The 16,166-nt window shown below is 41.1% G+C and overlaps 1 protein-coding gene across 2 annotated transcripts; it reads left to right on the top strand.

The window, feature by feature from the left end:
- The first annotated feature begins 938 nt into the window (after positions 1–938).
- On the top strand, positions 939–9,157 carry LOC146580572 (placenta-specific gene 8 protein-like). Of its 2 annotated transcripts, none has more exons than XM_085269628.1 (4): positions 939–1,002; positions 3,171–3,277; positions 3,396–3,550; positions 8,557–9,157. In XM_085269628.1, the coding sequence occupies exons 2-4, from the start codon at positions 3,178–3,180 to the stop codon at positions 8,713–8,715; spliced, it is 414 nt and encodes a 137-aa protein (XP_085125754.1). In that variant the 5' UTR covers positions 939–1,002; positions 3,171–3,177; the 3' UTR covers positions 8,716–9,157. The 2 variants fall into 2 exon arrangements, with proteins under 2 accessions (XP_085125754.1, XP_085125753.1); XM_085269627.1 differs by lacking the exon at positions 939–1,002 and adding an exon at positions 2,955–3,075.
- Positions 9,158–16,166: the final 7,009 nt, after the last annotated feature.

The raw sequence follows: 16,166 nt of genomic DNA on the forward strand, positions 1-16,166 counted from the left end.
TTTTCTGTTCATGCTAAAAATTTTGTTGCATTTGTTGAACTACATTGGACAGTTTTTGCTGTGACATTTAGATGGTAGAGTCAGAATTTGATATAAACACCATGAAATTGGGGATTTTACTGGAATTTTGCTTTCTAAGTTTAAACTAAGAAAATAGGTGTTTCCCAAAATGACAAAGTCTAGCTTTGCTTTATTTCACAACTATTGCGTTTTGGTTGTGAAATGAGAACATTACTCTGTGGGCCTGTGAAATATTAAGTACAGTATTACAACAGATCACCGCAGTATAAAACAAAATATGAGACTGAGTTATTTTTAGTGCTTTCTATCTTCTATGAAAATATTAACGTCCTTCTTACCATCCCCCTCTCTTCTTTTCTAGCTATTTCTTGTCAGTTGTGCTGTCAATAATCTCCATTTTCTTATATTTTTCATACCCACCTGTTTACTGCCTACGAGGAATGTCACCTCTTTTAATCTCTTTTATGATCATTCGTCTCAGCTTTAGCCCTGATGCAAGAGAAGAACAGGTTCTGTGTGATAAGGGTAAGCGTTACTGAATGGGCCTTTCCTGTTAAATGTTTTGCACACTTCAACAAGAAATGAGAAATCAGATATCATAGTGGAGACATTGTTTGTGGTGAAATGGTTTACCAAGAAGAATCACTGGAAACCCTGTTCGGATGGTGAAATTCCAAACTACTAATTTTCTAAATTAGAGGTGTTGAGTTATGCAATCGTTTTATTTTACACAGCTTCCTACAAATTTTCGTGTCTAAACTACTTTTTACACTTTAACCAACCTCTCACTGGACTCAGCACACTGCAGGTCAGCAAAAAGGCCTGTTTGTCTCGTTTCACCCATATTTACACCAAAACATTACAGTCAGGTGGTGACTTATGAGCAGCATTCAGATATGTAAGTAAAATAGGGAAGAGTAAAAGAAAGAAAAAGTGAAAAAGAGTAGAGCACAAAACTTGGCTTACAACGGTTTGGATAAGGTGAGTCATCTATTCTATCATGTCTGGTTGAACATTTCCACACTCTCTGGAACAGCGATGTGAATTATTCCTCAGACGGAAGGCTGCCTGTAACCCGGTCTGCTCCTGAGCAGAGTTCTAGTGGAATATTTTATCTCCTCGGGGACTGAAATGTGGCTGAAGAGATAAAGCTAAATAACAGCTTATGTTAGAAGACAGCAGTGTTTAATACTTTAATGAGTGAGGGACAGCTTGCTCCTGAGGTCACAAACAAAAAGTTTGCTAGTTTGTACATCTGTACCTGTTTTTTTGTTTGTTTGGGGGTTTTTTTGCTGCTGTGTAGAGAAGTTAATCTGCGTGGTTTATGCTGGGGCATAAATAAACAAAGTAAAAAATAACTCATTGCTACAATAACTGCAAAAATGTTCACAGGTGTTTATTTTCCTAATTCCTAAGCTATTGATAATATAATTTCATTTTTGAATGAGGGAATGTCTCATTTCTGTGGTGACCTCCCGACTCAGGGAGTTTTATACTTTGTGGATCAGGCAGGGGTCGGGGTGGAAATCCTGGTGACCCTGAGCCTGGTTTCTGGTTAGATCTGGCTTTAGGAGTATGAAATATGACTTCTGGTAGAAGAGGTGGTGAGCAGGAGTAGGTAGACTTGTATTTGTCCAGTTTGGTACCTGCAGATTGGGTTTTTCACCCCCACTGGATTAGAGAATTGCTTCTGTGTGCCTTGGACCTGGATCCTGGAACAGGTCCTGACTGTCATTTGTGCTCATGTGCCATATCATGTTTGTACTCAACCTTCTTGGAGTCCCTGGGCAATATGTTTGAAGGTACGCATGATGGGGACACTATTGTTCAGCTGGACTGCTTCAGTGCTCACATGGACAATGACGGTGTGATTAGGAGGGAAGACCTGAGTGATCTGAATTCACATGGTGTTTTCTTGTTGCACTTCTGTGCTAACCACAGTGTGTCAATTACAAACACTGTATTTGAGCATAAGACTGTCCATATGTGCACTTGGCACCAGGATGCCCTAAGACACAGTTTGAGGATTGATTTTGTAATCTTATCATTAAACCTGCGACCATGTATGTATTAGACATTTTGGTAAAGAGAGAAACAGAGGCATCAGCTGATTGCCACCTGGTGTTGAGTTGGATCAGGGGGCAGTGGGAGATGCTGGAGAAACCTGGTTTACTCTATGTACAGTAAAGGCTCTTAAGGAGTGTCTGGGAAAAACCTGCTCCACAGGATCTTCAAATCCCAGCTTTGGTAAAGCTTTGAGAGCATTCCAAGGGTCCACAATGAGTCCCTCATATCGTGCACCTCTGTTGCCAAAGCTGATTTATGGAGCTGTGGCTCCAAGATAGTTGATGTCTGAGTGGCAGTAAAACCCCAAACCAGATAGACCACAGAGGTGAAGGTAGCAGCTAAGATGAAGAAGGAGTCCTGTGAAGCGTGGGACTCTGGAGGCAGTTGACAATATAACCCTGGCAGTAGCTAAAGCAAAGACTTGGTCAACTTCAAGGTATTTCTAGCTAATCATCAGATGAAAGAGGAAGGGGTAGTGACTTCCTCCTCACACTGCATAGAGTGGGCAAGGACAGCTAACCTCAAATTAGAGAGTATAATTTGGTGGTAGAAAGAATGATGTCTTCAATCCCACTTACACACCTTCTGCAGTGGTCCGGGACAAAGGGAGATGAATTGAACCTCATGTTCAGAAGGAGCAATGTAGTCCAACCACCCTTTGTAGCTTGGTCATATGGGAGGGGCTTAGAGTACTCCTTCACACTGAAAGGAGCCAATTGAGGTAATTAGTGCATCTGATCAGGGTGACTCCTTGATGCCTCCTAGGTGAGGTGTTTCCTACCATGTGCTACCGGGAGAAGGATAGAGGGCAGATTCAGGATAGTATCTCTCCACGACGCTGGCAAGATTAAATCTCTTGGTTGGCATGGGAATGCTTCTTCAGTGTCCCCACAGATGATCTTGGGAGAGGAAATATCAGGGTATCTCTGCTCTGACCCAAACTTGAATAAGCAACAGAAAATGGATAGATGGACTAAACTTCATCATGTAATGAGCATCGTCAAGGAATTTATTTGCAATTATAATATAGTTCTCTTCTTATCTTTTATCTTCTAATGTTAATCCACTTTTCTTTTGAATAGTTCAATAATGTTGCGACAGGTGGTACAGGTTCAGCCACAGAGCACGGTTCAAGAGGAAGGGCAATGGAGCACTGGTCTGTGTGAGTGCTACAAAGACATGGGCGACTGTAAGTATATTAAATTATTACATTGTCTTTGCTGATCCCCAGTGATTGACTGATAGTTGGATTGAACTCTTATTACCTGTCAGTGATTTAATATAGTGTATTTATGTAATCTATGCAGGCTGTTTTGCCCTGTGCTGCCTCCCAGTCTTTACCTGTAAAGTGACCAGTGCAGTGGGAGCTTGCCCCTGCCTACCTCTGCTGGACTGTATAGGCTGTGTACCACCAGCCTCTCTTGCCATGAGGGCGTCTGTCAGGCAGCGATATGGCATAAAGGTACTAGAAAACAGCATAACTGTTGCCTTTTTTTTTTTTTAGAAAAAAACAAAAACAAACCCATAAAATTGTTTCCTGATGAAATTCTAAGATATACCACACTCAAATCACATGAGATTCACATGAGATTTTAAAATAAAACCTGTGAGGTCTAAGCATCTCTAATCGCACTACCCACATAGCAAGCAGGTCTGACCCAGATCTGGCATCAAGCTGGCACTTCTGACTGATCAGTGTTATGGCAGGATGTTATGTCAACCAGATGTGGGGCAGGTCTGGCAATGATGGCACTATTTATGTTCCTATTTTCCTATTTTAGTTAGAAGACCCAAATGCCATGTTGCAATACTGTACTGCTACGGTAGCCAACGTTTCAAATGCAGGTTGGACAGGTTTGTGAGTGTACACTTTATCAAAAACCTAGTGACGGTTTACTCATCTTTGCTAGTTGGTGGCTGTAGCTCAGGCGGTAGAGCAGGTTGCCTACTGATTGGAAGGTTAATGGTTCGATCCCTGGCTCCTCCAGTCTGCATGTCAAGAGTGTGAATGTGTATGAATCTAGTTAGAAAGTAATCCAGGAGAGTAGAAAAGCTCTGCGTAAGAGTCAGTCCACTCTACTCTGTCTGAATAGAGTTTCATTGTGTTACTTTTGCATTATTATGTTCCGGCACATGTTGTTATTAGATGGCTTGATTAAGGTAAACATTAGGCTGACATCTGGGGCCAGAACTGAAATTGTTCTGGGCCAGCACAGGGCTAGCAGTATGTCTGCAACTGGCCCGTGGCTGCACACAACTTACACATGGCCCACATACTGCAATGAATGATGGCCCTTTGGTGGCCCAGATCAGGTTTGCCAGAGGTAATCCACACATGGGCCAGCACAGGACCACCAGTGTGTCTGCAACTGGCCTTGTGCTGGCCCATGTGTGGGCCACCTCTGGCAAACCAGGTCTGGGCCGCCAAAGGGCCGTCATTCTTTGCGGTATGTGGGCCATGTGTAAGCACATTGTGTGGGCCAGATCCGGCCCATACCAATTTTGCTATGTTGGTAGGGGCAGCTAGCTTCTCTGAGCCTCACCAAAACATTAATAATAGAATTAATAATAAAATTAAACATTAATGACAAAAAAAATCTCAGTACATGTATATTTGAAATAAGTAAACCTCCAGTAACACTCACATAACACTTACATAATACAACCTAAAGAAATATGCACAAATAGATATTTTAGTTCATGTCTTCCAGTCAGTCTCAAATTTGGAACTTTATAGCCTAAGGCGCTGGAGAAATTGGAACTTTACAGTCTAAGGCACAAGGTGGGTCTTTGTAGCAGTTTTGTAATTATTTGATTCAAGTTCTTATTTCTTCCAGTGTTTGGGCTTAAATCCTATCCAAATCAATTTTTAATGGACAATGGAGTGGTGGCAAATGTTTTTTCTTTCTTTTTTTGAGGTAGAAATGACTGTCTTTGACTGACAAGATGAAGTACTAAGCTAAAGTTATAACTCAGTGCTAGCAAGCTTTGGTTTCAAAGAGACAGTAACTATTTACTGCTAAGATACAGATAAAATACTCGATACTCACATTTTAGTGAGTCCAGAGCTCCAGAGGTTGCTGCTTAGTAAACACAAATGGTTAGTTAATGAAAAGTAACATTTTGCTAATGCTAATAAGGCTAACAATCACATAGAAAGGCTACATGTCTCGTTGTCCTGGACACTACAAGTTTTTTAAATTCCCCTAAAAAGACTGACACCATGTCTTCCAAAATATATTTTCCCATGTGCTTCACTGGTGATAATATTCGAAACTACTATCTGAACCTGGGGAGCTGCTTTTCACTTCACACAGAGAGGACAGATGGTTTGAAAGAGGAGTGAAAGAAGCCATCTATGTCCACTGTGAGCGACCATCTTTGAACAGAGGCGGGGGTTTACGACACCAACTCTCTGCCATCTATAATCCAGTTTTGAGATCCCTTCCCAGACGCCTTAACACCCACTCACATCCTGGGCCATCTGACCTCAGGAATTCGCATGATAAGGTGGGGCCAGGTTTCACAATGAACACACCCGAAACTCTGGCTGATTGGGACCCACACCCAGTTTCACACCTTGGCTCAGGCGATTAGAGGATCATCAGGGGGTCCTTTTGTCCCTCTGTGGGGGGAAACTCCCACTAGGTTTATATCTGGGACTCTCCACCATTTAACCTTAGAACTGAAGAAGCTTCTCGGATGAGAGGTGAAACGTCTTCAAGCAACTTAAAGAAGTCCAGACGCTTTTCTTTGCAATCTCCTTTGACTACGATGACCTGGATGACTGAGAACCTTCACAGATGTATTAATAAAACTTAGCTGTTCTGCAAAACATATGTGGGTCTGTATTGTTGTATAAGCGGGTTTCAGTGTTTCCCTCACTTCTTCTGTTGGCCGTATTTAACAGGATGTAGGCATATTCTGTTTAAATTCAGTGTTGGACACTGATGTGATTAAAGCTTTTGTCACAGTTTCCTCAGTGAATAAATGATAGAGCCGTTTACCACAGGGCTCTTCCATGTTCAGTCTGGAAGACAAGTTAAACTTTACTCTAACTGTTAGCGATTATAAAGTCTTTCATTCAAATGAAAGAATCTATCCCTGCAGCTGTAGTTGATGTCATGATAAACAGAATGTGACTGATTGCTTCCCAATGCAGCGCATTGTGTCCCCAGCTCAATTACACAGAGCTGCTGGGCCTTTGCATAATTCTGACTGTAGCTGAGGAGATTGAGGTATATAAGTGATGAATCACAATAACAGCACACAGGAGAAATAGATCCAGCGTCACTACGTGCTATCGTAATGACACCAGTTATTACTTGAGCAACGCAAACATCATTGTTAGTCTGTGCGGTAACATTAGATATTTGTTAATTATTAAATAAATAAGCGTGCATAACTGCCATGAATAAACAAATGAATAAACAACTAAGTACTGAATTGCTCCGGCACCCACCTACTGCCTCACTGCTGTGTTTGTCCACACTGTGCACTCATCCACCTGGATGTGTGAACACAGACTCCTGATAGACATCAGGTTGCCGTCACTGATCAGTGCTCAGCTAATATGAAACAGCTGTTTCCCATGCAAACAACAAATGTTCAGTTTGATGTGGGATAAGGCCAGCCTGTCCTTTCTGGGACAGTGAAGAAAAGGAGAGATATGGTGGGAGTGGTTGAAGGCCAGCAAGGCAGATGCTGGAGCGCTGCCATCGGAGAGAAGGAGGTGGTTGGTAATGTTGGCTTTAATGGAGGTGGAGTGGGCTGTCAGTGGCTGTCAATACCGCAGAGCATGAGCTAGGAGGGTGCCAAAAATTCTTATGAAAACAAGTCCCAGCATGTAGGCTGTTTGTGAAACAAGGCAACTATTCTCTCATAAGAGAAAAGAGATAAGGCCTTAACGGTACATACCATGAAAATAAAACTTCCTTACATACGCTGACGTTCAGAGCCATCTTTCTTAAAAAATTAAATATATTTATCCCGCTATGTTTCTTCAGTTACCCCCAGTTTCACTGTTCATAGACATTCATGGTTCCCAGAGAATCACTGGAGTAGACACTGGTGATTGCCAAGGCCAGCAGGATTTCTTGTAGTGCTACTATGAGATTCGCATTTTAGATGAACTGTCTAATAAATGGACTCGCATGGAATTTGGTACAACTTGTTCTCATTATTTTTTGGGCTTGAAAGTGAAATATCTTAATTTTTATCTGATGTATTGCCAGGGACTTGTCAAAATACCCGCAAAAGTCTTTCAACTGCAGAAACACATCAAACGTGGCCGAGCTGTTGAATTCTCCAGTTTTTCTTTCACTTGTCTTTTATCATTAGCATGACACTGACGTAGTTTATAGCGAAAAATCTGTCTGATGTGTACCCTGAAAGTGTTTGTAATTTGTGTTTATCAGATGTCGGTAACAGTTTATGGCTGGCATGAGCATGAGCTGGCAAGTCTTCTAACCAGTGTCTTAGTGTTAAAAAGGTTTAGTCTGCTTTGCTGTCTAGAAACAAAGAGTTGAAGGGAAGACAAATGCTCTTTTGGAGTTTTTCTGTAGGAGTACAGTGTACTTTCCTCCTTTTGTCAGTTCTGTACAAAAGGTTTGCATTGGACTTCAAGAATTCTGGCCCTAATCTATGAGCACATGCAACTAATAGATCACTTGATGATCTACAAAGCAAAAACTTGTTTAGCTGTATCCATAAACCACAGAGGTGCAGTGCACAGACTAATGTATCTGTTAATCAAAACAGAAGAACAGGACTTCATTTGCCAAAACTTCCCAGACCCACACAAAACTTCCAATTAGGCCGAATACAGTCTGTCTGTTGGTAAAGGTCATATTACATCATAATCAAGCCAAAATGAAGTTAGAAGTTTAACTTACACAAGGCTAGACCTGCTGTTCTAGAGTGAGGAGTGATAGTAGGGAAAGAAAACCGACAGAAACTGGCCTCAAAGTTGCTCTGCTGACTCAGTATCATGAAGGGAAAAATCACATGCCGTAGCTGTGCATGGAATGAACATCGGCTGTTTTGCTGTTTCTCAGACTTTATTGATTTATCAAATCTCACCCACCAGCATTTTCATCCTGACATTACTGACAAGTCCTTTCTCTGTTGCTATGAGCAAAGACTTGGCTGCAAGAAAGCCGATGTCCTCAGAGAAAGGATTCTCACTGAAACACAAGAACACTTAGTACTCATGCACTGACAAAGATACTGCCTGCTTTTATCCACACTACATGCATTTTTGAAATCTGGCCTTCTTTGTCAAAAAGAAATGTTGCAAAACTATAATGTAAATATTTGACTCTATTTGTAGTCTAACTTTAAGTAATCGTGCTGGTTTACTGCAGTACCAATCTGCTGCATGGCGTTTCTTTCACACCTAAATGCAAATGTTCACCTTTTGTTTGAGCCTCCCACTTGCGTTCAGGCTTCTCTTCGTGTGTCTCACAGGGGAGTGTGTGGAGCGACTGTCTGTATGGTTGCTGCTGCTATCCGCTATCTTGGCTCCAGATCTCCAGAGAGCTGAAAAGAAGAGCAGCATCCCACGCCTCTTCTTCTTCAGCCAGATACACCCATCTAACATCCCTGCAGGGGGCGCACTTGGTCTAGACACATCTAAAACTGACTTTCTCCCCACAGTGTGTCCTCCAGAGTACAGGAGTTGATTTAATCACATTTCCTCTGCTCTGGAGCCACTCCCGGTTACCTCAGAGAATTCAGCAGGGACACAATGCGTCCTGCGGAGAGGAAAGTTCAGTTTGTCCCAAGATGAAGTGAAAGAGCTGTGATAAAAAGGCATTTCAATATCAGAGCCGGGGCTTTGTGTTCCTTTAAGTAACTACTTTGATTGTGAGATTATATTCTTTCACTGGTGGAAACTAATAGAGCTCAACTCTACAAACAATTTCTTTTCAGTAACCTTGGAAGATATAGCTTCTCTTATGCTGATAAGTGTATGTAAGAAAGTGTTCTTCTCTTTCCTAATGATAAGGTAGATTTGGGGGTTTCAGGGATTTCAGGGTTCAGCTGGCAGTACTTCTGTGCACATAGCGAGTACTATTTATGCACATTGCTGTATTAATGTAGCATTTTTAGTGAAGTGAAACTTGTTATTGTTCTATACATGCAAGACACTACAACATACTGATGGTGTAAGCACTATAAATACATATATGGATATGTAAACACTGGACATTGTTATCATAACGTCACCATTTGGTTTCATTCGAGGTGAGAAGTTCACAATGTGCATCTTTGTTTCTTTAAACCTTTTTAAGTGACAGACACTTGTGAATCACAAGGTAGCCACACGCTAATGCATGCTTCACTTTATTATTTATTCTACTCTAAATCGGGCCATAATTTACAAAATGAACACCATGCTGCAATGTTACGTCGCAATGTTATGTACAATGACATGAATTTTATCACTTGAGAAAATGTCTTTATAAACTGTTATTATGGGTTTCATGCAAAGAGAAGAGAGCTTTTATCTACAGTCCTAATTTAATGCTATTTTTGACACCATCTTCATATTAAGTGCTCACCTTCTAGAAGAATGAAGGAAACACAAACTACACAGAACGTTATTTATGAGCAAAAATGCATCTGTTTTTGGTTAATAATGATTATATGGCAATGCTGTTTATACTGAATGTACATATCAAATTAAGATTTTGAGATGAAACCAGTCATCCATATTTGTGTCTTCTTATCCAGTTCAGTTTGGTTTAGTGAGTGGGCTGTTGGGGAAGAATTGAAGAATGTCAAATATTTCCATTTTGCTTCTGTAAACTCTTTGATTATTCACTGTAAATATTCTGTTTCACCGCTAATATTCCATTTCCTGTGCATATCTATTTAGCTGATCTCTGTGTCGCTGCTAAATATTTAGTGTTGGATTGTTTCAGTGACTCGTAATAAATGCTAAATGTTGTAAAGCTGATTTTAAAACAATAGTGTGATGTGAATCCAAGGAAATGCCCAAGTCAACAACTTGTCAGTGAATTTGATGAAGAACACTTGCAGTATTCAAAATATGGGCACGGAGCCACATGCCACTGCTCCGCAGTACTCCTTTGTTCTACTCTATATCCCTTTAAAGGTTTAAACATGTAATTTTTATCAGCATTTTACGCGTAAGCATCAACTTTGAGTTGGATTTTACCCACATGCTAAATCAGCATAATTTGAGAAGCTGCTGATTTAGCAACTCTCGTTCATGCATTTTGACCTTAAAGTTTTTCTGTCTTAATGTTTTGTCAACATCCTTAATCACGCCCGCATGGTTAAAAACACGGGGACTCAGGGGCTGGTGTGTGTTGTGGTGTGACAAATATTGAATAAAATGGCTCAAACCTATGATCCCTGGACCCGCCGTGTCTCATTCACACCACATGTTTCTATTTAGGTACACCAGTTCCATTTAAGAGGAACATTCCAACCTAACCTTTACCCTAAATGGGTTACTGGGCGATTTGTTAGATGTTAACGTTAAGTTCTAACTATTTATGATGATGAGGAGGGTATGAATTAGTGTATTTCTCTGATTTACTCACGTTGCCACTGCCATGTGTGAACACATAGCATTGAGGTTTTGAGGGCACCTTTGCCATCATGTGAAGCATCCACCAAATATGGCCAGATGGTCATTACATCCCCCGGCCTCTGTCATGACCTCTATAACCAACCTGTGAGCCTCTGGCATCTGCAGCTGTTTTACGGTTCAGTATAAATACAGGATCAGGACATAAACTGAGTGCAACTGAGTGAGGTAAACAATAACTGTGTTTACTTTTAAAAGGTGTAAAAGATCAAAAGGAGGCATTTGCACATATCTAACAGCTAAAATCTCATTGATGTGTACCGACTGCTTTGTTTTTTGGTGCCTTAGGTAATGCCTTTCATGCATTACCTGTAAGATAGCAGGAAAAGTTTGGGAGTATCTGCGTTTACCTGCCCTGGATCCTTCTGGACTCATCCCATGGATGACCACAGTTGTCAGGGTGTTGACATGCCAGTGATACAGTATTGAGGCGCAAGTTCATATGACATTTATTATTACTGAGGCTTTTTTTAAATAAATAAATGGCACCGTAACTGCGTCAATACTTAGCAAACCATCACAAAAGTCACAGCTGCTTTCACGGTTTATCTGATTTGGGATCAGCTTCGACGTGTTCAGTCTGTTTTTACTTTCTCAGATTCCGTCTGAGAAAGCTCGTGGTTGTTTCAGAGGGTCGTACTCCACTCTGCACTCTACTTTTGTTCCAGGCGTTTTTGTTTAGATTGACTTGGACTATGTTTAATGACCGCAGCCAAGCAATCAGCTGTGTTATAGAGCTGTTATAGCTTTGAACATGAACTATTTGATAACATTTGTTTCTTCTGTATATTTAACTCCCTTGATCCTTGCCCCTAGCTCGTGTCTGCACAGGGAACGGTATGCAATAACTGCATGTACCACTTCTTTCTGCGGGCCTTGTACATGGTGCCAGATAGCAAGAGGGAGCCAAATGAGGAAGAATACCATCACTTTTGTCAACATGTCCCAATATGAATCATTAACAGAGACGTCACTACCATCATTCATGCTATTTGAAAAAAGCAAGGGCCATTTAGATGGATTTCTAATTCTGCTTCAAGCATGACACTTCTAAGAAAAGGATTAAAGATCAGCACATGACAGCCATAAATCATCAACATGGGGTTCAGCAGACACTGGGTTTCTGTTATATACACCTATACAGCCTATGGAGGCATGCTGGTAAACTGATGATGGCTATTTATGTGCACACATTTGCAGTTATTGTTGTTTTTTATGTATTTTTGCTTTGCTTTGTATTTGCTTGATTCTTAGAATTTATTGCATTCTTTAAAAGTATATGGATGCCCTTCAGCTTGTGGTCTCTGCTCAATGTCTTGTTATAACTGAATAACGATTCCAAAATGAAAGTTGGATCAAAATCTGTGATGTTACTTTGACATCAGTTGCAGATGCAGGTCCGACACCTGGATTCTTATTAGACCTTCTAGCAAGAGAAATCCTTGCATTCAAGGATTGCTTTTTATGCCTATTTATCAGTGAGAAAATAAACAAATAAACAAATAAATAAACAAAAAAAAATGTAAAAGTGTCTAAAGAAAAAAAATGAAAAGAACAAACATGCACAAACTCAGTGGCTCAAACACAGTACTTCAAAGATTTTGATGCTTCACTTGTCTTGCTGAGCTAAATGACTTCAAGTTTAAGTGTTAGCATTCCTGAGTTTATGATCTTAACAAAGCTTGGATAACTGCAAAAGTCTAGTGTGTTAAGTTCACCATGCAACAAATGAAATGGAATTTAGATGAGCAAAACAATAATACTTTAGTGTTATTTTATGTGGAGGAGACATTTTTTCATAGCCATGTAGTAACCATAGCACCTTAATTACCTAGGAGATAAAAGCCACTGACATCAGGACCAGGAAGCTCCTGACCATGCACGGAGGGTTTCACCCCAAGTCCAGCACTCTGAGCCTGTATACTAAGCCTCCAGCTGCTTCTCTGTCTGCAAAACCACCCATGAAAGCATTTCTGTCTCCATCTGCTGGATGTGCTGCAGCGTGCTGCGGATGCCAGATGTTGTTCGTCCCATCGCACCCTCTGCATGATTCCACGTATATTCAGACAGATGCCTTGCTCCTTTTCTCCCTTGAGACATTTTGTGTCTCTACTTAGGGACACGTGACAGCTGACTATATCCACAGGCCACATCCTGCTTTTAATCCTGCTCAATCCTTCCAGTATTTTAGGCTTCTGGGTTTTTATGATATTGAAATATCCAAAACACATTACTGGATGTCTTTGTCTGGATATCTCATCTCAAAAATCCGTTCTGGCTTGCTCAGCATTCTCAAGCTGATGCATATTTGGTTCTACTTTTGGATGTGAAAGTAAAATTTTATCAGCTTTCCTAATCCAGGAATATCATCCTATCTTTTCCATGGTATGAGATATGTAGTGCTGCCCAAACCTGTTAGGAGGTCATTTGTGAGAAGACGGGCGTGCACACGGAATACATGGATTAACATGAATGAAAGTGGTCTAAGGAGATTGCAAAGAAAAGTGTCTGGACTTCTTTAAGTTGCTTGAAGACGTTTCACCTCTCATCTGAGAAGCTTTTTCTGTTTTAAGGTCAAATGGCAGAGAGTCCCAGATTTAAACCCCGTGGGAGTAACCCCCCAAAGAGGGACAAAAGGACCCACTGATGATCCTCTACCTAATCACATGAGCCAAAGTGTGAAAACAGGTGTGGGTCACAGGATGTGAGTGGGCGTTAAGGCGTCTGGGGAGGGAACTCAAAACTGGATTATAGATGGCAGACAGTTGGTGTCGTAAACCACCGCCTCTGTTCAAAGATGGTCGCTCACAGTGGACATAAATGGCTTCTTTCACTCCTCTTTCAAACCATCTGTCCTCTCTGTCCAAAATGTGAACATTGGCATCCTCGAAAGAGTGACCTTTGTCCTTTAGATGCAGATGGACTGCTGAGTCTTGTCCCGTGGAGGTGGCTGTTCTATGTTGTGCCATGCGCTTGTGAAGTGGCTGTTTGGTCTCTCCAATGTAGAGGTCTGGGCATTCCCCGCTACACTGTACAGCATACACCACATTGTTAAGTCTGTGTATTGGAGTGGTTCACCTGACTTCTTTATGAACGACTTAAAGAAGTCCAGATGCTTTTAAATCCAAGCTCCTTAGACTTAGACTTGACCTGGATGACTGAGAACCTTCACAGACATGAAGGAAAGTGATCGTGCCTCAGAGATAAACAGCATGTGTTTGCATGCTAATTTATCAGCTAACACTGGAAAACTTAGTTAGCAAGCTGCATCCGCGCTAATTACAGTTAAAAAAATTACTCACCAAACCCAAGGCACAAACCACTTGTAGCACACAGTGTACTATGTTATTTACAATAATACTGCCACATAAATCCCAACACCACAAACGGTGAACCTGCCCGCTTGATGACAAGAAATGACATGAACCAAGGTCGGGAAATACAGGTTGATATAATTCCTAACATTCGTCTCCACAAACTTATTAGAAAGGACCTGTATTCACAACCGCAAGTTTCAAACGCTTTTCACACCTGACGTTAACTTTATTAATTTCAGTGGGAAAGGCATTGCTTGGAGAATGCATAGGTTTGTTTTCGCAGATTGAGCTAACCAGAGACCGAATCCCAGTGCCTCGTTAGTTGTTCCTGCCGTACACATGACGAACCACATGTGATCACATTGGAGCAGTGCTTGCAGGTTAATGCTATGCTTTGGTGTAAGTAGAATTTACATGCTTGGTAATGGGATTTATCTGCTGCTTTATGCAAAGCTTTTTCTGTTGTGGACTTCGGAGGTTGATTCTGATAACTGCTGAGAACTGCACAGAAACGGAGCTTGGAGCTAGTTCTCTCCTCAGCTGAATGAATTTGTGTTCTTTTCAATTCTTCAAAGCTGCATACGTCTGTACGTCTGTGGGCCGCCTATACCTCCAACTGACTCCTGCTCTTTGGCCCAGGTTTATGTAACTCCACAGAGACAGAGGATAGGTGGGGCAGGCTGTGTTTCACTGATATGACTGCTGAACACTGAATCAGGCTGTTATTGTAACTACTTTATTATTTTCCCTCCGGTGTGTGACCTTGCTGCTTCCTTCTTCCCTCGTTCCCTGAAACACCCATCTCACACTCAGTCACACTCTTGTGTTCTACAACTTTTGCTGCCTTTGCAAACATTAAAGAAACATTATTCTGTCCCTTAAACATGGGTCTCTTCTACTTTAATGTTCCTCACAGCTTCATTCAAACAGTCCTGTTCCTCTCCCTGTGAAAATGATCCAGAGTACTTGCAGACATTTGTGATTGTAAATGTGCGTAACTCTATCACATTGGCTGTCTAATCAATCAGCTTGGGATGAGCTTGAGGGACCTTAAAGAATCAGGCTCACAGAGTTTATGCTCTTGCTTCACCTGAGCAGTGTCCATACTACCAAAATATACAATCTCAGCCAGCTTTTCTATCAAACTGTTGTTATCATCATCAATAATATAATCTGAATCTATTTTTGGTCAATTTTTTAGGCCCTATATACCTCGAACACCTTGAAATGTCAATATTGACATAGATTAGCAGTTAAGACTGAAGAAGTAGGGTAGGTTGTCGGTAAATTTCAAGGTCAGTATTTCAATACCTGCGTCCCATCTTTCAGCTGCACATAAACTGGATGTATAAAACAGAACAATGTGTGTGTGACTTAAAGAATAAAGTGTTTTGTCAGTGTTTTGATTGGTCAGTAAGTCCAGAATGCACTAACTAAATGTTTGGGTTTTGTTTGACAGCTATGTTCTGGCGGACGCATTATGGTTGTCATGGTTACAGGGTGACGCTCTCTCTGTGATTGTGTGTTTCCTGGGTGAGAGAGCGTGTCACTACCCGATCCGAACCAGATACCCGATCGGTACCACACATGTGCGAACGGTGTCTACTTCCGGTCAAAGCCTTTTACGATAGTTATGGGTCAGAGTATCTGTTAAGATGTTAAGAATAATAAGTATCTCTTAAAATGTTTGCAATAATGAAGCATTTCAATATAATGTAGACAAAAATGAAAAATAAAAAGATAGTTACGGATCAGGATTCCCCGATCCTTACTGCGCATGTGCAAAGTCGGACCGTACAAATCGGGTCTACCCGATCCGTACTGCGCATGTGCAGATTTTTTCTTCTTCTTCTGTTTGATTTAATAGCAGTTTACTCCCCAGTGTACGAAGATACCGCCACCTGCTGACCCAGCAAATGAACCGTATTGTAAACTTAAGTAGCGTCATTACAAATGCATGTTTAATTTGATTTAGTGATAGTCAAGTGTGTTTATGCTTGTCTGTGTGGAGAGGATTGTTGGAATAGTGATAATGATGTCCACTATCACTGTCAATTGTCAGTAAACACTTATTCTGGCTGATGAATCTTCACGTGGCGCGGTCAATGTATTTTACAGCGCTTGAGGCCGAAATTCTG

This window comes from Mchenga conophoros, linkage group LG3 (assembly GCF_057382185.1).
Source record: "Mchenga conophoros isolate Kocher_MC1m ecotype Shallow Benthic linkage group LG3, M_conophoros_male_GT1.1, whole genome shotgun sequence".
In the NCBI taxonomy this organism is placed as follows: Eukaryota; Metazoa; Chordata; class Actinopteri; order Cichliformes; family Cichlidae; genus Mchenga; species Mchenga conophoros.

What these genes read in the sequence shown, in the direction of transcription:
- LOC146580572 (XM_085269628.1), top strand. Translation starts at nt 3,178, where the DNA reads ATGTTGCGACAGGTGGTACAGGTTCAGCCACAGAGCACGGTTCAAGAG. An exon ending in CTACAAAGACATGGGCGACT is followed by an intron (nt 3,278 to 3,395) that starts GTAAGTATATTA and finishes TAATCTATGCAG; the next exon opens with GCTGTTTTGCCCTGTGCTGC. An exon ending in GGCAGCGATATGGCATAAAG is followed by an intron (nt 3,551 to 8,556) that starts GTACTAGAAAAC and finishes TGTGTCTCACAG; the next exon opens with GGGAGTGTGTGGAGCGACTG.